The sequence below is a fragment of the Saimiri boliviensis genome, chromosome 2 (genome assembly GCF_048565385.1).
Source record: "Saimiri boliviensis isolate mSaiBol1 chromosome 2, mSaiBol1.pri, whole genome shotgun sequence".
Classification (NCBI taxonomy): domain Eukaryota; kingdom Metazoa; phylum Chordata; class Mammalia; order Primates; family Cebidae; genus Saimiri; species Saimiri boliviensis.
In genome coordinates this window covers 23,185,315-23,209,402 of record NC_133450.1, presented here as the reverse complement: position 1 = coordinate 23,209,402, position 24,088 = coordinate 23,185,315, and the positions used below count along the sequence as shown (strand labels likewise).

The 24,088-nt window shown below is 38.4% G+C and overlaps 1 protein-coding gene across 8 annotated transcripts in view; it reads right to left on the bottom strand.

Annotated features, from left to right (window-relative positions):
* The window catches only part of CEP128 (centrosomal protein 128), a 476,123-nt gene that overhangs the window by 2,271 nt on the left and 449,764 nt on the right, over nucleotides 1–24,088 (bottom strand). For 7 of the 8 annotated variants that reach the window (XM_074392891.1, XM_074392894.1, XM_074392892.1 and 4 more), the window contains one exon: nucleotides 1,480–23,000. The exons of the other annotated variant lie outside the window; for it this stretch is intronic. In XM_074392891.1, the coding sequence (XP_074248992.1) occupies nucleotides 22,897–23,000 (104 nt within the window). In that variant the 3' untranslated portion in view covers nucleotides 1,480–22,896. Of the gene's footprint in view, nucleotides 1–1,479; nucleotides 23,001–24,088 lie in introns of those variants that run through there. 8 annotated transcript variants of the gene reach the window in all.

Sequence of the window (24,088 nt, the reverse complement as noted above, 5' to 3'; positions counted from 1 at the left end):
GCATGCACCACCATGCCCTGCTAATTTAAAAAAAATTGTAGAGCTGCTATCTCACTTTGCCACCCAGGCAGGTCTCACACTCATGGCCTCAAGAGATACTCCTATTTCGGCCTCCCAAAGTACTGGGATTTCAGGTGTTAGCCACCACTCTCAGCCTGCAACGTTTAAATAGCTATAAAGGAAGAGGCTTTTCAGGTCTATAACTACATATACATAAATGAGTGGTAGACAACAGCTGTACTATGTTGGTTAAAAGCATTAATTCTAAATCATAACTTCTAGTTCAGATCCTGGCTCTTCTCTTTACAAATTTTGTAATCTTGACTCACTGGCTCAACACTACTATCGGTCAATATCCTCAGGGAAAATACTGGCACTTACTTTGTGAGATTTTCTGAAATTCAGTGAAATTTATTAATAAAAGTAAAGTGCTTAGTATAGTAGCCAGAACACAGTAAGTGCTCCATAAAGGCTAGCTAGCTGTTATTACTAACCAAGCACATAATAGATTTAGAAGACTCATTCTCGACAGGGTTGACTTTGCTCCCAGAGGACATCAAGCAATATCTAGAGACAGTTTTGGTTGTTACAACTTGGTAGGAAGCTGCTCCTGGCATCTAGATCGCAGAGGTCAGAGATGTTGCTAAACATTCTAAAATATACAAGACAGCCCATCCTACAAAGAATTATTCAGTCCAAAATGTAAATAAAGCGGAGGCAGAGAAATACTGAGCTAGAAAAACCATGCTTAGTCAACAAAGACCCTGAGATGTTTTCTCCATAGGGCATTAGATACCACTAATCAGAGATTGCTGGCAACCAAATAACCCTATGAAACTGCACCCCATCCAATACCAAGTAAGCTAATGCTGGAAAAAGTCAAAATGATAATTGAGTATATGGAAGCATTAACACTCTAGTATGTCTTAGAGTTGTTTCAAAATACCCCTTTGAAAGAATAATCTTTCTTTCTAATTAGAATCACTTTTCTTAAATGTATTGAATTAGATTCTGAGAGTGATGAGCTAGAATATACAAAATCTTTAGGGATTACAGGTCCTATCAAAATTAATGCCTGAAAATTCATCTAGATTTCTTCTCCCATAGGACCCAACAACAACAACAAAAAATGGTATGCTTATAATGGATACTGGGTATGAGAGAAAGTGGCCATGAATCTTCATGCTTCTTTATATTTTCATCCTCCTTAACCTAGCCTAGATAATTTTTGGATGGTGGGATTATTTAAAGAAAGCTAAATGAGAAGTGCTCAAAGTATCCTTTTCCTTGCAGTCCTGATCTCTTAAATGTAGCAAGACCTCTAGCTGAGAGGATTCCTTATCCATCTTTTCTATAAGCTTCTCTGTACCTTCTCCAGCTTCTGTTGAAGAGAATATGCTGGCTACTTGAAGCAAAACCCGCAAAGCGCAAAAGAAACACTTTCTTCCTAAAAAAAAAAAAAAAAAAAGTCCTCTGAAGTCTGAAGAGTAAAATAAGAAGCTTCCCATAAGGAACACATCATTGGCCCTGACCTTCATTACTTGGGAATTAATGGCTGGTGCTCAGAGAACTGCTAAGCAACAGTGAGATCCCTTTCCTTCTTCACTCCTTGGTATGGAGGTACTGCTCAAACACAGAACAGGGTTCCAATGATGATACACGATGACATATGACTCTTTTCTTAGGCTTGCAGGTGAGATTCACAGTAGAGGTTCATATATATATACAAAATGTGCTCACTGTTGTCTGCCATAATGTCAAGGGAGGACTCTATAATATTCTACTTTTAGTGGACTTAATAATGGTGCTTAAAGATATCATTCCTGTATTAATCCATTCTCACACTTCTATAAAGATACTACCCAAGACAGGAAAATTTATAAAGAAAAGAGGTTTAATCAACTCACCATTTCACATGGCTGGGGAGGCCTCAGGAAACTTATAGTCATGGTGGAAGGAGAAGCAAACACTTTCTTCACAAGGCAGCAGGAAAGAGTGTGTGTGTGTGTGTGTGAGCACAAGTAAAACTACCATTTATAAAACCATCAGATCTTGTGAGAATTCACTCACTATTACGAGAACAGCATGGGGAAACCACCCCCATAATTCAGTCACTTCCCTTCCTTGACACTTGGGGATTATAGGTCCCTCCCTCTACGTATGGGAATTACAATTTGAGTTGAGATTTGGATGTAGACACTGCCAAACCATATCATCCTGTCCCTGGCCCCTCCAAATCTCATGTTCCTTATACATTTCAAAACCAATCATGCCTTCCCAACAGTCCCCCAAAGCCTTAACTTATTCAGCATTAAAAGTCCAAGTCCGAAGTCTCATCCGAGACAAGACAAGTCCCTTTCACCTATGAGTCTGTAACATCAAATGCAAGTTAGTTCCTTCCAAGATACAGTGGAGGTAAAGGCATTGGATGCTACCTTCCAAATAGGAGAAATTAACCAAAACAAAGGAGCTACAGGTCCCACACAAATCTGAAATCCAGGAGTGGGGGCAATCATTACATCTTAAAGCTTCTAAATGACATCTTTTGACTCCATGTTTCACATCCAGGGGACACTGATGCAAGCAGTAGGATCCCACAGTCTTTGGTGGCTCCACCCCTGTGGAAGATATAGCCTCTCTCCCAGCTGCTTTGATGGGCTGGTGTTGAGTGTCTGTGTCTTACCCAGGTGCACAGTGCAAGCTGTCGGTGGATCTATGATTCTGGGGCCTGAAGGACTATGGCTCTCTTCTCACAGCTCCACTAAGCAGTGCCCCAGTGAGTACTCAGTGTGGGAGCTGCAACCCCACATTTCCCTTTCTGCACTGACCAAGCAGAGATTCTCCAAGAGGATTCAACCCCTGCAGCAAAGTTCTGCTGGAATTTCTGCAGCAGGTGTTTCCATACATCCTCTGAAATCTAGGCAGAAGTTCTAAAACCTCAATTCTTGACTTCTATGCACCAGCAAGCCCAACACCACGTGGAAGCTGCCAAGGCTTCAGGCTTGCACCCTCTGAAGCAACAGCCTGAGCTGTACATTGTCCCTTTTTAGCGTCAGGTTTTGCTGTGCCTATCTGCTCTGTAACCCAAGAGAGGGAACAAAGAGCAGCCAAGTGGGCTTAGATGCTGGGGGATTAAGCAATAACTCACTCCATTTTCTGTTTCTATATTCCAGCAAGTGCCAAGTCCCAATACTGTATTAAGCAGCAAGGTCATGGGCCCAGCCAGTGAAACCATTTTTCCCACTAGGACTCCAGGCCTATGATGGGAGGGGCTGCCCCAAAGGTCTCTGACAAGCCCTGGAGACATTTTACCCTTGTCTTGGCAATTAACATTTGGCTCCTAGTTTTCATGCAAATTGATAGAGTAGGCTTAAATTTCTCCCCAGAAAATTGATTTTTCTTTTCTATCTCATCGTCAGGCTGCAAATTTTCCAAACGGTTATGCTTTGCTTCCCTTTTAAACATAAGTTCCAATTTAAGATCATCTCTCTCAAGTTCAAAGTTCCATAGATCTCTAGGGCAGGGGCGAAATACTGCCAATCTCTTTGCTAAAGCATAACAAGAGTGACCTTTGATCCAGTTCCCAATAAGTTCATCATCTCCTCCTAAGACCACCTCAGCCTGGACTTTATTGTCCATATTACTATCAGCATTTTGGTCAAAACCACTCAACAAGTCTCTAGGAAGTTCCAAATTTTCCCACATCTTCCTGTCTTCTTCTGAGCCCTCCAAACTGTTCCCACCTCTACCTGCTACCCAATTCCAAAGTTGCGTCTACATTTTCAAGCATCTTTATAGCAGTGCCCCATTCCCAGTTCCAACTTACTGTATTAGTCCATTCTCACACTTCTATAAAGACACTCCCCAAGACTGGGTAATTTATAAAGAAAAGAGGTTTAATTGACTTGCAGTTCTTCATGGCTGAGGTGGCCTCAGGAAACTTACAATCATGGTGAAAGGAGAAGCAAACACCTTCTTCACAAGGTAGCAGGAGAGAGTGTGCCTGTGTGAGCACAAAAAACCCTGCCATTTATAAAACCATCAGATCTCCTGAGAATTCACTCACTATCACGAGAACAGCATGGAGGAAATTACCCCCATAATCCAATTACTTCCGTTTCACTTCCTTGACACATGGGATTACAGGTCCTTTGAAGTGTGTAGATTATAATATGAGAAGAAATTTGGGTGGGGACACAGAGCCATATCATATCAATTCTCTAATCCCTGGAACCTGTCAATGTTATCTTATTTGAAAAAAGGATCTTTGTAGATATGATTAAGTTAAGGATCTTGAAATTTAGGGTATTATCTTGGATTATCTGTCTGGACCCTAAGTAGCATCATAAATGTCCCTGTAAGAGAGGGAATCTGACACACAGAGAAGATAAGAAGGCCACATGACCACAGAGGCAGAGACTGGAGTAATGCAGTCACAAAGGAAGCTGGCAGCCACCAGAACTTGAAAGAGGCAAGAAATGGATTCTTCTGTTTGGTGAAACTGATTTCGAACTTCTGGCCTCCAGAACTGTGACAGCACACATTTTAGTTGTTTTAACCCTTCTAGTTTGTAATTTGTTTCAGAGGCCACAGGGAGACAGTATAACAGACTGGTTATGACTTTGGATTCTCTTCTCACAGGCCTACATCACCCTAACCTGAAAAGGGAAGAGAAATGTGAAGAAAATTGTAGAGGAGTAGGAAGAATGAAGACACAGAAGGCAAGAAAAAGAAGAATGGGAAGAGAAGATAAAGCAGGATAAAGTATAGGAGAAATATCTTTACCAAATGGTAAGGCGTATACAAATTATACTGGGGAAAAGTGAAATTTGGCCCCTAAATTCCACATCTACCTATATGGTCAACATTGAGGCTATGTGTAAGACCTAGAGAAATTTGTCTTTAAAAATCTTCATGAATTGCTTAGTAGTTTTAATGGTAACGGTGATGAGAAAAATTTCAGTAAGTGACATTAAAACTGTTAAAAAATTAATTAACAGTTTTGGTCAAAACAGTGACCCCTTAGTCATCAAGCACTTAGGGTTGATTTGCCAACCCTAAACGTCCTTCGAGATTCTGCTTGTAACTTGCTTCCTCTATAAAAATCTCCTTTGACCTCTGCTCTTTCCATTTTCTGAATTTATATTCCATGCGTAGGAAGTGCATCTGTTATTTCTGCTCTTCCAACAACAACAGCAGCAACAAAAAGTCCAAAGATGCTGCTAAATATCTTAAAATGTACAAGAAATAGTTATGATAGCTTGATATCTCCTCCAGCAGTCTGCACAGGACATGACTATAATAGAGTCCCTGTGGTGACTGACAGACTTACCACTATTCTGAGACCAATAATACAGATGGACTCATCTGTTTCATCTTCTATCTACCTTCTATCTATGTATTATATTATACAATGATGACTGATATTGAGAATTATATCCCTGAGGCATGCCAGGTCTAAATCATAAAAAATAGACTGATAAAATTCATTGTCTTGCTAGTTGAGAAAATCTACTCCTACATTTTAGGAAGATTTCCAACTGGAAGAATTGAGGCCAGAGTGCATTTCTCGTCATCCTAATGTAATGCAATTAACTGCAACCCTGAAGTCCCAAATATTTAAAGCATCAGAAGAATTGCTTTATTAACCAAAGATTCATAGGTTTAGCTTATAAATATACCTGAAAGTACTTTCTGATATTTATTACCCACTTGTGTGGCAAGTCTTAGCATAAGGGTGGTATAAAACAAGCTTCTTTTTTAGTTGATTATATGTTACTGGCTTAAAATTGCTCAGAGGAAATTCTGCATTTGTGGGCTTGTTTATATTTTTTATATTGCTCATTTACATCCAGTGTAACTGAAATTGAAGTTCAGTTCTGTAAACTCTCCTACAGTAAGTGCTGAGAGAACTGCCCACATGCAAACCGTTCTGTACACACTTGGTTAAATAATTTACTCAAGAGGCTGGGTGCGGTGGCTCATGTCTGTATTCCCAGCACTTTGGGAGGCCAAGCTGGGTGGATCACTTGAGATCAGGAGTTCAAGACCAGCCTGGAAAATATGGTGAAACCCCATCTCTACTAAATATACAAAACTTAGCCAGGTTGGCCGGGCATGGTGGCACTTGCCTGTAATGCCAGCGACTTGGGAGGCTGAGGTGGGAGAATCACTTGAACTGAGGAGGTGGAGGTTGTGGTGAGCCCAGAAAATACCACCGCACTCCAGTCGATGACATACAACTGTTGGTAAGAATCCTTCATGATTTTACATTTTAATGTTTATTATTTTTTATTTTTTAAGCGTAAGAAAATGAAAGGCACATTGCTGGCATTCCTATCATGTCAAAAAAATGAATATAAGCCACATTATACAATTAAGAATCAGAAATATAGAGAATGGGAATAAATTAAACAAGGAACTCATTAACACACCTCCACAACAGAAAACTAGGACCTAAAATAATGTAAACAGTGAAATAACAGCTGCTCTTATGAAAATCCATATATTCTAATAGTACAGTATTTTGTAATTAATTTCCTTTCCTACCTTGGAAAAATTACATTATAGTTACGTGGCCCATATTTTCTTTGGGCTTTTATAAGTATAAAAGTATTTCAAAAGTACAAGTTTTTGAAACTGGACATTTAGTTATCCACTAAGTCGCTTGAGGAAAAAGTTCCATGTTTTTATCTTGCTCTTTTAACATGTCCCAAAAGAACGATTCAGATAAACTGTAAATAAAAGAATTATGATCACATTTATAAAATGTAAAGCACCTTCCTGTGTTATCAATATATCTAAACCACAATGTGGTCATGTCAGTCACTTGTCCCATGCATTTCTATTTTGGTGACCTGAATTAGGCCAGAATAATGAGTATAACTAAAAGGCCCACACACTATGGAAAGCTTAGCAAGTTCTAAGGCAGGGAAAAGGTCCTTGCCTAGGCTTTAGGTTTTACTGGGTTCCTTTTTCTTTACTTTCCAAAATGAATCCTGTTGTAGTCTGTTTTTCTCTCTGCTAATGATAGCATGCTCAAAGCTCTACTAGCACTTTCTGGAACTCTTTAACTTCACTGTCATCCTGAGAGAACTCTGCCCCTGAAGGGGAAAAGAATTTTTCTTCACCCAGGGCCTTTTTCCTTGTATTAATATTAATATCCCATGAGAATATTAGCTCTGGAGGAAAGAATTTGGTGGCACAATTCCATATTTACTCATGAAATCCACCCTCACTTCCACTCACACATTTTAATAGGACACTTGAAAGAAAAGCTCCCCATTCCTCCCTCTCTTCCTGGACACTTCAGCTTTATCTGACACCCATGTTTTTTTCCCCCTCTTTTTTCTACTTGACTCAAAAACCACTTTTTACTAGCAGAGCACTCTTTTGGTAGAGTATACCCTGTATTTGTTAGGACAGAAAAGGATTTAAATTTTTTAAAAATCACTTGGCAGTGGCTGGAGTGTAGAAACAGAAAATGGAGTGAGTTATTGCTTAATCCCCCAGCATCTAACCCCACCGGGCTGCTCTTTGTTCTGTCTTTTCGGTTACAGAGAAGATACGCATAGAAAAACCTGATGCATCTTCAAAGCTGCATGAGATTTAAGCAGTGTAGTGTGGTTGACAGCAAGCAGACTTCCAGTCTTCTTTTCCTGGAAATGCTATTTAAAACGCCCTCTATGAGTGAGAGAAAAAACTCATTGGTGTCACTGATTCCTTCAAATAATTTTTAAATGACACTTTGCATATGTAGCTGGGTGACAAAACACATGGATTTTGAAGCAATGCATACTGACTGCATTCAAATTTGGGCTCCACACTTATCAGTATGTGATCTCGGGTAAGTTACTCAATCTCGCTGTCTCTCAGTTTCCTCATATAAGATACATTCTTGAATGAAAATGATAATACTAACCTCATAGGGTTATTGTGAGGATTGAGTTAAAATAGTGAAAGCTCTTTTGAATACTGTTTGCATATAGCACATGACATATGCTAGGTACAGAATATTAACATCTCCTTCCCTGCTACATAGGTAGATTTGAAGACATGCTTATAACAATATATCTCTTCCTGGCATTTGAATTGGCATTCAGTAAATATTTGATGAATTAATGCAATCTAACAGAATAAATATGCGAATTTTAGAGACAGATTAGCTCCGTCCACTCACTGTTCTATAGCTTCTGTGATTTGTTGCCGATTAATAAATAGAAACAGAACCTCATGGTTTATGGATGAAGTGGATCAGGCCTAGATAGTAAGAAACATTTATGATGAGCCTCTGTGTGCCAGGTTCTGAGGCTGACACTTTTCAGAGCCATTACATGTAAGTCTCCTAATAGCTCTTTTAGGGCAGATACAATTAGTTCCTTTATATAAATAAGAATGAAGCTCAGAAATGTTAAGTAAATTACCCTAAATTGCACAGTTAGTAAGTTGTGCAAGAGGTAGGATTCTAATCTTACACTATTTTTAAGCAAAATATAACATGTAAAAATCTGTGAGGATGGATTATGCAAGTAAAGTGACTTTACAGAAAGGTTATTTTGAATAAAACATTGAAAAACAAAGTGTATTTTAACACTACTGATAAGGACACACCTGAAACTGCAAACAAAAAGGTGTTTAATTGGACTCACAGTTCCACATGGCTGGGGAGGCCTCAGCATCATGGTGGGAGGTGAAAGGCACTTTGTACATGGAGGTGGCAAGAGAAAAATGAGGAAGCAGCAAAAGCAGAAACCCCTGATAAACCCATTCAGATCTCATTAGACTTATTCACTGTCATGAGAATATCATGGCAAAGATAGACCCCATGATTGAATTATCTCCCCTTGGCCCCCTCCACAACATGTGGGAATTCTGAGAGATACAAGCCGAGATTTTGGTGAGGACATATCATTTTGCCCTTGGCCCCTCCAAATCTCATGTCCTCACATTTCAAAACCAATCATGCCTTCCCAACAGTCCCCGAAAGTCTGAACTCATTTCAGCATTAATCCAAGAGTCTACAGTCCAAAATGTCATCTGAGAAAAGGCAAGCCCCTTACATCTATGAGCCTGTAAAATTAGAAGCAAGCTAGTTGCTTCCTAGATACAATGGGGGTTGAGGTATTGGGTAAATACAGCCATTCCAAATGGGAGAAAATGGCCAAAACAAAGGAGTTACAGGGCTCATGCAAATCTTAAATCCAGTGGGGCAGGCAAATGTTCAAGCTCCAAAATGATCTCCTTTGACTCCAGATCTCACATCCAGGTCATGCTGATGCAAGAGGTGGGTTCCCATGGTTTGGGCAGCTCCACCATGTGGCTTTGCAGGGTACAGCCCCCCTCTTGTCTGCTTTCATGGGCTGGTGTTAAGTGTCTGTGGATTTTTCAGGCACATGGTGCAAGCTGTTGGTAGGTCTACTATTCTGCATTTTGGAGGATGGTGGCCCTCTTCTCACAGCTCCACTAGACAGTGCCCCAGTAAGGACTCTGGGTGGGGCTCCTACCCCGCATTTCCCCTCTGTATTGTCCCAGCAGAGGTTATCCCTGAGAACCTTGCCTCTGCAGCAAACTTTGCCTGCACATCTAGATGTTTCCATATGTCTTCTGAAATCTAGGCAGAGGTTCCCAAACCTCAATTCCTGACTTCTGTGCACCCACAGACTCAATACCAAGTGGAAGCTGCCAAGGCTTGGGGCTTCCATCCTCTGAAGCCATAGCCTCAGTTGTATGTTGGCCCCTTTCAGCCATGGCTGGAATAGCTGGGACACAGGGCACCAAGACCCTAGGCTGCACACAGCAAGAAGACCCTGGGCCTGGCCCAGGAAACCATATTTTCCTCCTGAACCTCCAGGCCCATGATGGGAGGGGCTGCTGTGAAGGTCTCTGACATGATCTGGAGACATTTTTCCCCGAAAATAGGTTTTCTTTCCTATTGCATAGTCAGGCTGCAAATTTTCCAAACCATTATGCTCTGCTTCCCTGATAAAACTGCATGCCTTTAACAGTACCCAAGTCACCTCTGAATGCTCTGCTGCTTAGAAACTTCTGCCAAATACACTAAATCATCTTTCTCACGTTCAAAGTTCCACAAATCTCTAGGGCAGGGGCAAAATGCCACCAGATCTTTGCTAAAACATCACAAGTGTCACCTTTGTTCCAGTTCCCAACAAGTTCCTCATATCCATCTGAGACCACCTCAGCCTGGACCTTATTGTTCATGTCACTATCATCATTTTGGGCAAAGTCATTCAGCAAGTCTCTAAGAAGTTCCAAACTTTCCCACATTTTCCTGTCTTCTTCTGAGATCTCCAAACTGTTCCAACCTTTGCCTGTTACCCAGTTCCAAAGTCACTTCCACATTTTCAAGTATCTTTTCAGCAATGGCCCACTCTACTGGTAACAATTTACTGTATTAATCCATTTTCAGGCTGCTGATAGACATACCTGAGACTGATAAGAAAAAGAAGTTTAACTGGACTTACAGTTCCACAAGGTTTGGGAGGCCTCAGAATCATGGCGAGAAGCGAAAGGCATCATTTCTTACATGGTGGCGGCAAGAGAAAAATGAGGAAGAAGCAAAAGCAGAAACCCCTGATAAACCCATCAGATCTTGTAAGACTTATTCACTATCAGGAGAATAGCATGGGAAAGACCAGCCCCCATGAATTCTGGGAGATATAACTCAAGTTCAGATTTGGGTGGGGACACAGCCAAACTGTGTCACAGGCTCATAATTCAAAGATGGTTTGGTCTCTCTCGGCATTAGTTTTGTAGTAGAGATTCAGATTATATATTGTCCACCTTAATCCAGTACAGACTGTTATTTTATACTTCAGCAGTATATTCATAGACTATAGAAATGGAAAGGGAGCCAGTTATTGAACTTCCTCAGTTAACAGCTAAGAGGCATGAGAGGTAAAATGGCAGGCTCAGTGTTACATGGCAATCAGTAACAGAGGTAGCCAGGATTCCTCTGGACCTAACACTAAACCTCTTATAGTAGGCAGGACAGCCAACTGAACACTATGGTTTTAAATCCATCCATTTAGATCAATGTAGATCCTAGTTCACCTTAAATATCCCAATTCCTACTTTCATATCTAAACCTAAAAATAGTTATTAGAGTAATTCTTAATATTATCTGGGATAACAAAATAAATGAGAATATTCTCTAGTAGTAAAAGTAGTTAGACTTAATACCTAGGAGCTTCTATTTTTAAAATCTGATCAAAATTTTGGTATAGCTATATCTTGTCAAGGGACAAAGATAGTTAAATATGGTTTGGGAGGGAGAATAGTCTTTTAAAGTGCTGCTACTTTTTTTTATGAAGAGAGGAGTTAAAGGAATCCTATTTTTTTCTGTTAAAATGTATTCATTCAGTAAATATTTATATTTACCCAAACAACCACAATAGCAGAAATGCTACTTCCTTTGCATATTTCAGAGTATTTATTACAGTGCTGGGCTTTTAGGAGTCACTGATTTGTGGTATCTTTTCCTAAGTTTAGTATGGATAACTTAAAAACAAAAGTCACTGATGTTATGTCAGCTACTACTGACGTACTGCTATAGAGACAAAGCAGCACATGGTTCTTGACTATTACAACGCTTGTGTTGTCCAGAACTGTGTAGTGTAGTACACATTTACTAGTTATAATGTTATCAGTAACATGAAGTCCAAAGGCATAGTTTCTTTCATTGCGCATGCATCAGAAGCTTAGGATCAACAGCACTCTTATCAGGCTGACAAGCATCAAGTTGCATTATGGTATCTATACTAAAAAACCGGCACCATCTAGCTATAGCATAGGGCCTAGGAAGCTTTGTTAATAGGAGTGACAAGACACATGAAAAGCACATTATCCAGTGCTTCAGCAACACTGCATCACCAGACACATCAGCTGAAAAAGCCGAACCTTGGGAAGCTCACACTTTATGACCTAAACTTCAACAAAATGTGCCAAACATCACTTTAGTAGAAAGGGTTGTGGATTGCAATGGCAATGTGAAGAGAGAGGAAATAGTAAAAGTAAAGAAACGAAGAGGCACAGAAGTACACAATTCTCAGTGATTTTTACACTTGGTCCAAGTGAGCAAATAAATTGCTAAATGACAAGAAATTGGCATGTGAGAAACTAGGCAAGCTTCTCAAGTCAAATGTCTTAAAATGAAGGATCATTGGTGGGATGAATAGGCAACCAAACCACAATCAGCTCTACATTAGCCAAATATTGGCAGGTCGAGAAGGCTCAGCAAATATTGACCTGCCTATCATATAGGTGGTGAAGCACAGCTCCCTAAGGATGACAATGAAAAGTCAACAATCAGGGAACAATTGATGTTAAATTATCAGTGAGTTTCTCTACTTTCCATAAAATCCCATATTGCAAAACCAACTTAGAATTTAAGGGACCAACATTACAAACTGAAGGATTTTGTTCCACATCATCCAGTGGATAGTCCTGGTGAGGCATGTGGGATGACAGATACACACACACACACACACAAACATCCACAAATAGGATGGCCAACACACACTCAGGCCTTCAGCTATAGACTTGCACAAACACAAAAGAAATAGTGCATTCAATGACAACACAGATGCTCTACAATATTTATTATGGAAAAGTCAGCATATTTCATGCTCAGTAAATTAGTTATTAATAGTGGTGACATAAGGATGGTATCTGATTGACTGTGTGTGAATTTAAATGAATACAATCAAGCTCACGGATCTATTAAGTGCTGAAAGACTGCAGATTTGGCTACCAAAATCAGTTAATAAGCACACTTTGCTCACTGAGGTCAGGAAAGATGGTTGAGAGAACAGATGGAGTTAGTTCAGTTAGTAAATGTATTTTGAACACTTATTATATGTCAGCCACAGTACTAGGCAAAACACAATGCCTTTCTTGAAAGAGGTTACTGTCTAGTGAAACATTTTATAATCTAGAAATACAGTAATCATGTTTGCAGCAGCTATATGTAATTTAACAAATAAGCTTCTTTCTAGGTACCGTTAGTTATGTCTGGCAATTTTTTATGTAGCTTTTAAAGATTCTGTTTCCAGACACTATATTGATTGAAAGAGTTAAGATGTTCAACAGGTGATAGTATCAAAACAAAACCCCTCATCTTAGTTCTTTTTTTTTTTTCCTCTGAGATAGGATCTCACTCTGTGTCCTAGGCTAGACTGCAGTGGTGCAATCACAGCTCACTGCAGGCTTGATCTCCAGGACCCAGGTGATCCTCTCACCTCAGTTTCTCAAGCAGACGGGACTACAGGCGTGCGTCACCATGCTCAACTAACTTTTGTATTTTTTGTAGAGATGAGATTTCACCATGTTGCCCAGGTTGGTCTCAAACTCCTGAGCTCAAGCAATCTGCCTGCCTTGGCCTCCCAAAATGCTAGAATTACAGGTGTGAACCACTGCACCTAGCCAATCTTGGTTCTCACTTACACAAATTTTTCTGTGTGCTAGACCTCGAGCTAATAATCATAAAATGGACAGCAAATATCAAAGTGGTGATGATTTACTTTGGTCTAACCTTGCCAAGACCTACATGGGTTATAAATGTTACTACATGGGTCCTCACATAGATTATAAGTAACTTGGGCATTAGCTCCCATGATTCTATCAGCAAAAGGTCAGTAATTTTTCTGTTGGTAAAAGGCAGTATTGCTTTTGCTAAATTGATCAAACATTTAGGTAAAGTCATGGTATTGAGATTGGAATCAACATGAACATGGATCTCACTCTGGTGACTGCCACTTTGCATCACTTATCACCTTAGGAAAGCAGGTAATTTCATACATATTTGAAAGGACAAAAGAAGATATCTCTCACATCCATACTTTCAGCACTAGTTTTATAGACTGCAGAGGATTTTAACTTGTTCTCCTTTAGATTTCTTGTTTCCAGTTCACTTGTAATGACTCTCCAAGAAGAGCAATAGACACTGAATATTTAAAGGCAGTAAACATCTATCCTGAACATCTATTTGCATGACTATTACATGGGAAAGTTTTTCTATATCTGTTCTGTGGCACCAGTGTCTACAACTGTACATCCCTCTGAGAAATATAGTCCCAAAAGAGAAAGAGTAGAGAAAACTAACCTCAATTGTGAGCATCAGTGTGAAAAATAACACATCGTCTGCAGCTCAAAAGCAGTGGAATCAAGGTAGCAGCAGACAGAAGATGGCAGCCATTCAGTTGGACAGCTGTCTCTCAGGAGCTCCAGAACTGCATTGTTCTCACATGAGATCTATGAGAAGTCCAGCCTATATCCAGTAATCATTCTGAGAATCTAAATCTCATCTTCATTTTATACCCAGCAAATGATACATTTTCACATACATACACACAAGATCCTTGCTCTGAACAGTAAAGGTTTCCCAAAAACAAAATAAGAAGAATCAGTTTTGGGTTGTATGGCTTCACCTTCAGTATTTATCTCAAAAGGGGTCAAAGATAATATGAGAGTCTTGGCCCTCTTCCTGTATTATTTGATATTATCTCAATATATACAACTTATAGATACCTCTTCCTTTTCAAAAGTCCAATTTCATTCTTTTTTCAGAGAATAGCAATAAGAAGTGAAATACTGATGAGTAATGAAAGTTTAGCATATTCAAGTCTAGTTCTATCAACTTCAAATTGTGTATAACTATTATAATTGGTAATTAGGACTTATGAAATATATACATACTGAAACATATAGATCTAGTTAACCAACTTTATCAGCCTACCAAATAAAGAAATTCTACTTAAATTCTTAAAAATCACAAGGTTAAGACTGGTAATATATACTAGAGACTTTTTAGCCAATTAAATAAGATTCAGTACATAATAGGTGACAAGAATTTAGTGATGAATGAATAAATGGATAGATGATTCAGAGAAATAATGCTTTCTTGAGTGGAAGGCCACTAGTGCTGAGGAAACTTAGGGATTTTAAGTACGTAATTGTTGGCATATGTACCTGCTCAACGATGGGAAGATTTTCCAAAGTAGATAACAGTAGATGTAATAAAATTCGTGTGTATATTCATGTAGGCTGTTTTTAAAAGACCTTATCTACATTACCACTTGGTACAAATTCCAAACCATAAAATAACTAAAGACATTGTAAACACAGTTTGAGGAACTATGCTGTTTGCTCGATTTACTTGTTTTGTGATCTATGCACAACCTGTACATTTCAGTACTTTCACTGCTACAATTGCTGGAAGGGTGAGAAGACCTTAGCAAAGCTTCTAAATGGGACCTATTGCATTGTAGTTACTCAGGAAATAAACACCATTTCAAAAAATCACTTTTTCTGAGTATGACGCAGTGAATATTTAAACTGATTGTCAGAAATTAAGAGGAGTTCTTGAAAATATTTAGCCATTTTAGAATAGGAGAATTTTGTGTAGATTTTCATTTAGTCTATTCTTAAGCAATAAGGGGAGGGGCATCAACTTGAATCCAAACAAATATTTCATATTATCAATTATATTTAAGGGGGATACTGTATAACTATTGTGTATCAATGTAAGATACACATCTGTAAGATAAAAGGTCAAGACGAATCATATATGGCCATCAGTTAGCAGCCTTTCAGGGATGACAAGATGAAAGGGTAGAAAAAATTCCCTGATCTTGATGTCAACATTGAGGTAAAGCTGGATGAGATTTAAATGTCAAGAAATCATCAAATTAAAATCTTCCTTCACATGACAATGTCAAAGTCTGGAAATGTTACTCTGAAACACAGTGATGGACTGTGACCTGCTGGTATAGAGAGGGACAAATGAAATTGCATGTGAAATGGTAATGCAGAACCAATGCCCCAAACCAGGTTGCTCTGAAGTTCCTGGGAGTGAGAGAAAACAGAATTACAACTTGACTCTGAAGATATTTGCTATGTTTATAATCAAATACTACTTCTGTTCTTCAAACAGAAGAACCATAGTATAGGCCCTGATTTAATTGGATATCTTGATGATGGTCCTGCTGAATGGGCAGAGTCCTGCCAGAGTCTGTTAGGAAGAGGAGGTGGGAAGTAACCTCTAGTAGTTAAGCAAGCATCTTTGGAAACGACTTTAAGAACTTCACTTGGATGAACCTCAAGACTGAGTCACAGCTCGAATACCTGGGAGAACAGAATATTGGAAACCAAAATTTAAAAAAGACTCTCGTACTTCACCTGGAAAATAGCCACTTTCTATTTTCCTTCCTTCCACTTGTTTTTGTTTTGGGATAGGCACTAAAACTCAGAGAAAGCTATAATAAAATGAATGTCAAGGCAGGGTTCCTGAACTCGAGCATTTATCGGAATCACCTGGTGGACTTGTTACAACACAGATCATTGGCGCTATCCCCAGAGTTTCTGAATCAATAGGTCTGGGGCTAGCTAGAGAGTATGTAATTCTAACAGGCACCCAGGTGATACTGCTGCTGGTTTAGAAACCACACTTTGTGAACAAATGCTGTCAGGAATCATTGAACAAAAGGATATGTATCTTCCTCAAAAAACTAAATTTGCCCCCAGTGGAACCTAATCCGTGAGTTTACATGCAGTTAAAATTAAGAAATGAGAAATGAGCAATGACCACCACTGTTAATTTGGAACAGTCAAACTAACCTCACAAAAGACTTCTCCAATGGAAAAAAAAGGGAAACTCTTTCCACGGTACACATTGACTTTATTGGCTGTGGTCTTGGTCAAAGCACAGAATGAACCTTGGCCAGCAGCATGAGGTCTCAAACTGCAGCTGTTGGGTGGAGGCTGCTCTGCCAGTGACTCTGGGCAGGAAGTGCCTCGTTAGAACTGTTGCATCTGTTTTACTTAGGCCAGGGGGGAAGAAGAAAGAAAGAAAGAAAAAAATCCTTAGGTTTCTCCAAACCTCTTTTAGTGCCCACCCTCCCAAAGCCACCATGTTAGATGGCTTTGCTGCCCATCACTGTTTTACTTCTGGTAACTAAGAGCCTGGGGTTCATTACGATGGGAAGTTTCAAATATGCTAAGTCATAAATCAAACCTGTATCTTCCATCACAGTGGAATTAATGACAGCATAAATAAAATGAAAATCCAAACTGACAGACAAGCACAGGGCACCCACACTGAAAAACATCAGAAAGCCGACCACTTTGCACCCAGATCCAAACTGCCAGCCAGCAGTCCATAAAGAACATGAAGGATTAGTGCAAGTTTCATCAGAAATGTGACCTTATAGTGCACATCAAGTTCAACAGGACTTCTCACAATGCTTCTTTCCAGGACTCTGTATCACATAAAGGATGAAGTGCTACCCCAGTTTTTCCTTCCAGTAAACAGTTTAAAATGTGTGTTATTAAAGGCAACCCAGCTTCCTCTGTGTTCATATCATTTTACAGAACTCCTGCCATCCTTCATTCCCTTATCCAGCTAAGTGCTGAGCAACAATGGACAAACAAAATCTAAACTAGCATTACCACTACCCTAGGGATAACACTGAATAAGAGTTATGCAGTATGATCTGATAATAGCTGGCTTCAAGAGCTAAGAAGAAAAAGGGGGAAAAAGCTTATAAAGGGGCTATATTTGAAATTGAAATTTTAAATCAGATGTACAACTGGATACACATTTTGAGAACTGCTCTTTTGGCTATAAGGTGATGAAGGTGATATGAATAAGTTCTCTGATACACGAAGTGCATATAAATACTGTATTAAAAATAGCTGTGTATTATCATACAAGGACGAAGAATAAGGATCTTGTTTTACGAAGAGAAGCCTTCCACACCTGGTTAATAGACCAGCTCACAGCTTAAGAAAAATAACAAAAGCGTTTCATGTATTAATCTCACTAACTCCTGGTTGCGATTTTCCTGCTATCTTAAAATACATGCACAGGACAAGTGAGCATGACTCTGGCCCACAGCCTGGCCCTAATAAAGGACATAAAGCCACTTCTAAAGATCTGTGAGGAGAGGACTAGAGAAGGATATCAAAGAGAGACACTGGGAGAGATGAAATATTTCCAATAGAAATATAGTATCTCAAGGACAAAGAGATGCGCCATTTGAAAGGCCGAATATTCACATTGTTGACGAAATGTCTTGCACTTTTGAAGGCATTTGAGTGCTTGGTGGCTTCAAATGACTCACAGGTACACTTTCAATTTAAAAATTTGTAAGAAAAAAACAAAAGGAAAGTACAATGTAATGGAAAACCTAACACTATAAAAATTAAACTTGGCATTTTTAAAAGCAAGTATGATTTTAAGAAAATATTAAGTCATTATGTAAAAAGATTGTGAGCTAGTGACTAAGGAACATATAATATTATCCTACTTTCCCTCAGAATATTTTTTTACTGTTAAATTATAACATCTGAACTGTTGGTAGTTTAGCATTCACTAGTTCCCTTTAAAAACAATATTGCTTCAAGCCAGTATTCTGATTTTTATTTCCAATGAAGTATACAGCTAAGATGACACAGAGCTCTAATATCTAAGGATAAATTGTTAACTTTTATTTTTATTTAAATAATGCCAGTCAAACGGCCTCACTGAAAGAATAAAAAATGAGAGGGTGACAAGTTGTGGGGACCCATGGGGTGACAGAAGATAGACTCTACAGGATGGTCTAGCAAATGACTGTTTGAGAAAGAGAGAGCATTCCTCCAGAGAATGGCAACTATGTAACTTCATTTCCTGAAACATAGCAAGTTATCCTTATAAGTACATGTGATAAATATTGCAAGGCTCTGTTTTGACTCTAGTAGCATTTCCCTGCCCCCAACATTCCCATTTATATGCTCAAAGACCTTAAGTTCTACATTACGAAAGCTGGAGGCCATCAGATGCTATATTACTCCAAACATCAAAGGGAGCTAACATGTAGCGATGTTTAGTAGCTATATAAATCCAGTATATCCCTGTAGAGAGCAAGGAGGTCAAATTCACATCCACAATTATCACAGGGCTTTGCACTCACGTCAGAGTCCAGCTATGTTAGTGAAGAAAAGCTGCTCAACCACAGACGTATTCCATGGGTTTCAGCCATAAGAATGGCCAAAGACATATGCAATATAAATCCTTTCCTAATTGGCTGCTCCTGAAAATCAATGCAGGAACTACAAATCCCAGAGTCAGCCCTCTCAGTGTGGGTCGTACAGTTATAAGACTTTAGAGTTCAACAGTAACGGCTAGCCTGGTAGAACATGAAGGGTAATTTGTCCTGGGCTTGGATTTAGGTAGGATATGGCCATAAGCACATATAGAGCAGGAGAAGCTAAAATAGGAGCAGTTAAGGTTCGAACTAGAAGGTGAGGCTGGTTTCGCCAAAGAAGAGCAGATTGGTTTACTTTGTTACTAAACAAAAGCTAGGGTGACTTGTCTGAAATTTGTTTGGAGGCTTGGAATCTAAAGTTCTGCTTTTCCATGTAAGCATTTCTTCCAGCCTTAAATTAGATGTGTCGTGTTTTGTAAGGAAATGAAACTCAATGGAATCTTTCGTGGTTTAAATTTCTTTTCTCAAATAGGGATAAGTTGATATGTTTCTATTGCTAAACATTCAAGAACTTAAAAGCTGAAAGATGGAACTATTTTCATATCATACTTTGGTGCATGAAATGCCTTTATATACAACCTTTCCCAAATTTCCTTTCCAGCTAAGGTTCATAATTTAGTTTTGATCCAAGAAAACCAGATGCTTTCGTGAGAACAGCTTCCCTATTTGAAGGCCATGAAAATTGCAAATTTTCTGTTTTGTTTTGTTTTAAATTGAGAGAAAATACTGGAACAGTTTGTTTGGGGGTGTGTGTAAGACTCTTGGAAAATTACTCAAAGATCATTCACATTCTTGGCTACCATAGGATGTATCGTTATATTTTATAGTAAGCACGACTCCTGAGTAAAACAATTGAGGTATTTATCCCTTCCTAAAAAAAGAGTGTGCTAAGTAAATGTGCCATCTCATTATATGTAAGAGTTTGTTTCTGTTTTTAACATGATGTGTTATCTAACTATAAAGTTCAATACAGATTAGAGAAAATGTAACAATTACTGTGGCTTTAAATGTACATTGCATACCACTGAACTGAGATTCAAAATGAAAAAATGCATTTACCATACTTGAAAGGAGAAAAATAGGTTCATTTTCTTTGTTAAGTAGGTAGGCATGTTTTATACATGTAAACTTTAAATGCTGTATGCATACTGTTTTATTAAGCTATAGATTATAGCTCATAATTAGTAAAAATAGGTAACTAAACTATAACAATAAGAAAAGTTAGTGGTTCTGGGAAACTGGGTGCATAAAATGTTATATAACCAATTGGTTTTCAACCTTCCAGTCAGACACTAGTCAAAGAAATAATATGACCTTAGCCAATGGGAAAAACATCAAGCCAGAATTCTCCCAGCTGTGTTTCTCTCCCTGTAGCCTTCAGCAACTTCAATGGAAGTTCAGTGTGTTTAGGGAGAAAGATGGCCAGAAGAATCAAAATTATTAAACCAAAAAGGTCAGCCTTCAAATTAAGTCTTGGATCAGGCATACTGCAGAATAAGGTTTATCATTCCCAATATCCCAGTACTACAAGCAATATGGTGGACCAGCAACTATTCAAACAGGGCTAATATCACATGTAATTGAGGCTATCCTGCCAAAGGGGTGCATAAAGGAAAGAAGTTATTGGCTTTAAAATGCACAAATCAAGTGACTAATGTTTCCTTAGCATTCTTTTTGATTTCCAACTCAAGGGAACGGTAACTGCAAGAGATAGGAAAAATCCTCAGAGGAGACAGGTCCCTGGAATTATTTTTATATAAACAGAAGGCCAAAGAATTTTGACAAGATTGTTGTTCACAAAAAGTTGACTTTGCCTTCGAAGTTCTTGTGTGTTCCATATATAAGTCAGACACCTTCATTCATCCAACAGTAGCACAGGGCATTCAATAACATGATATAATGGCTTTTCTTAGATTTCAAAAGTTTCATAAGATTCCTCTTCGTTCTGTTATAAAATCACCAGCCAATATGTTTTCAAGGATTTCCCATGTAAATAATTTGAGTTAACTTACATTTTCAGGTCTAATTGGTTTGGTGCAATTTTTTTTTAATGACCACAGATGTAATGGTTTAGATCAGTTCTTATAGAAGGGAACAGACTGCATGAAGGCCCTACTAATACATAAAAGTTTTTAAATTAACATTTATCCTTAGGATTTAAATGAGATCTGTTGTTTTTCCCTTGTATTTTCTTCCCTGGTGCTTATTTAGGTCCAGGGAGATAAAATATTTTGACGTTGGTCAAATCATCAAAGGAAATAAATTCTCAATACCCTAAATATTACCGCAGAGTAATACAGATTATATGGATCACCAGGACTGTGAGTCACATCACACAGGATACTCCCAATAAAACCTAATAATGCTCCTTAGTACATTGCATTGCTCTAAGAATTCCTGAAGTTAGATAAAATAAAACCAAATGTGTTTAATGTTATCTAATCCCAAATTTCTCCAGCTAGACTAATAAAATCACTTCGATTTTCATGTAATTCCTAATGCTAAACAAACTTTGCAACATGCACAACTGTTTTAGCATTTCATTTTTTCCTCTTGGCACAATGTCTGGCATATAGTAGGAATCAATACAAGATTTTTGAAATGCATACATGACAAAAATGCATCTCTCAGAGGTTACATAGCTTGTGTTATGCAATTTTTGGATAGGAGATATCTCCATGTTCTATAGGAAGAGTTGCATTTGAGTTCGTGGAAAAGACTGCCATTTTTTTTCTTCTTCAGTACCATCAAATACGGTAAGGTAGGAAAACATATCATGAGCAGAAACATCTTTATGAAATGTGAGAACTCTAACGAGCAAGTGTACTTTAACAAACACAAAATGGAATGCATATTACAAAGGTATTGGTTTACTGTCCTTGTCTGTGCAGAATCCATGACTCAGTAGGACTCAGTTCCTGAAAGTTTACTATTACTCAGCATTTAATACAAATCTTTCTCCTCTAGGAGATCAGGATGTAAAGGAAATAAGTTCTTAAACACTTGGACGAAAAAAGTTAGGATGGTAGAAGCAGATAGTACCAAATTATACAAGATTATATATAAATCTCATGGACAAAGGAGTTTGGTGCTATGATTTTAGTCACAGTAAACCAAAAATGGTTCAGGGTATGACTGAAGTGATCACAGTAGGATATTTGGCCACAAAAAGATAAATAAATAAATTGTGCTATGAATTTTTTACGTGCTCTACAGTTCAAATATCATTTATGAATTCTTTATTGCTATTAAAAATGGATGATTGGAAATAATTTTCAGTTACTGTATGTAGTTGTAGACCACTGAGATGACAGATATAAAAATCCTGAGCATTTATAAAGTGGGCTGTCTAATGTTATGTATGCACACCTCTATGACATGTTATAACACATGATAATTTATTAGGGAGAATGCATTTTTTCAAAAAATCAATTGCATATAAATGCTCCCTGAATATAAAGTGCTGGCAACTTTTGCCTCAAGGGAAACTCATTTTCCTTCTTTTTAGCCAGTAATTTTTGAAAGGCCTCAATTAGAAATCCAAATTTTGGTTGGGCAAATGTGACTGACCACACTTGCAAAGGGAAAATACAAAGTGAAAAAATATCATTCTTTCTGTGCTAGTGTAAATTGCAAATAAATTAGCTGCACATCATTCATGAGCTGATATTATTTGGATTGCTTTAACTTATTCACAAGGACCAATAGTATTGTCACTTTTGTCAATGTTTGGCAATACTAGATAGCCAAAGTGGCAGGTATGTCTGTTAGATAATCTGGGCCAAATTTATAAGAATAGAGACGTTATTATCTGTAAAACACTCTTGTAAAAGAACAAATTACATTTGCTTTTTTAGTTCTCATATTCCTCTTTTTTGGGTTGTGAACTTGTTTCATTCATTGTGGCATCTTCCTTGATTGAAGCTGAATCTGGAGCAACAGTTCTTTTGGTAAATGCTGGCAAGGTAAGAAGAAAGAGAAAAATAAACCTAGGTGAATGTATTTGAATGTAGCTAATGTATCATGGTATTTGATCTAGTTTTCTATAATTAAACTTTACATGGACTAACAGACCTTCAACCTAAGAATAAATATACTCTATTTATGGCATTTTCAAAAACACAAGATTTAAATTTCTCTTTTATTTGAAAAATACCTGAGAGTAAAAGTTGTATGCTTCATTAAGATACAATGCTATAAATCACACATGTGTGTACACACACACACACACACACACACACGCACACTCGCACAGAATTTTGAGGCAGAAATCTTCAAGGCTTCTTTTTGTGGAATCCTCTTTGTTACAACTTCTAGTCTACTGAGAGCAGACCTGGAGTTTGAGTTTACTATTCTTTTACTACCTCCCAGCCCCCGTCTGAGCTATAGATGCCTATATCCAACTGCCTGTGAAATCTTCTGATCTCTACTCTGATGCCTGCTCATTCCTTACTCTTCTCCAACTTGAGAAATGAGATACCCATCTGCCCAGTTTCTCAAACCTTGCTTGCTCTCTTCCTTTGTCCTGTCTGAGCCACCCATTCAATTTCAGACTGAGCGCTGATGATTCTCCCTCCCAATTTCACCTGGGTCCTGATTCACACCATCCCCGTTATTATCATCTCAGCCCAAGTCACCACTTTTCCCCTTTCTGTTTTCGTCTTGCTCCCTTACAATCCTTTCTTCACACCACAACCAGAGTTACCTTTCTGAAAAGTAAATTGGATTGTTACTATGACTCCCTCATCTTGCCCTCAATGGTCGCCCAGTGAACTCAAAGTAAAATCTACACATCTGACTGTGGCTGCACCCTCTTACTCACTCAGCAGCCCATATCTCTAGAAGACCATGTCCCTTTCTTCTCTGGAGCTTTTGTATTTTTTGCCCTGACTATCAGGAAGACTCTTCCCATCGAATTTCAACTCAGCTGTTGCTTCTGGCCATTCAGATTTCAGCTGTCATCTCCTCAGGAAGGCAGATCCTGATCATCAACCTAAAGAAGTGCTCCTGTTTCAGGTACCTTCTATCATTTCACCTTGACAGCA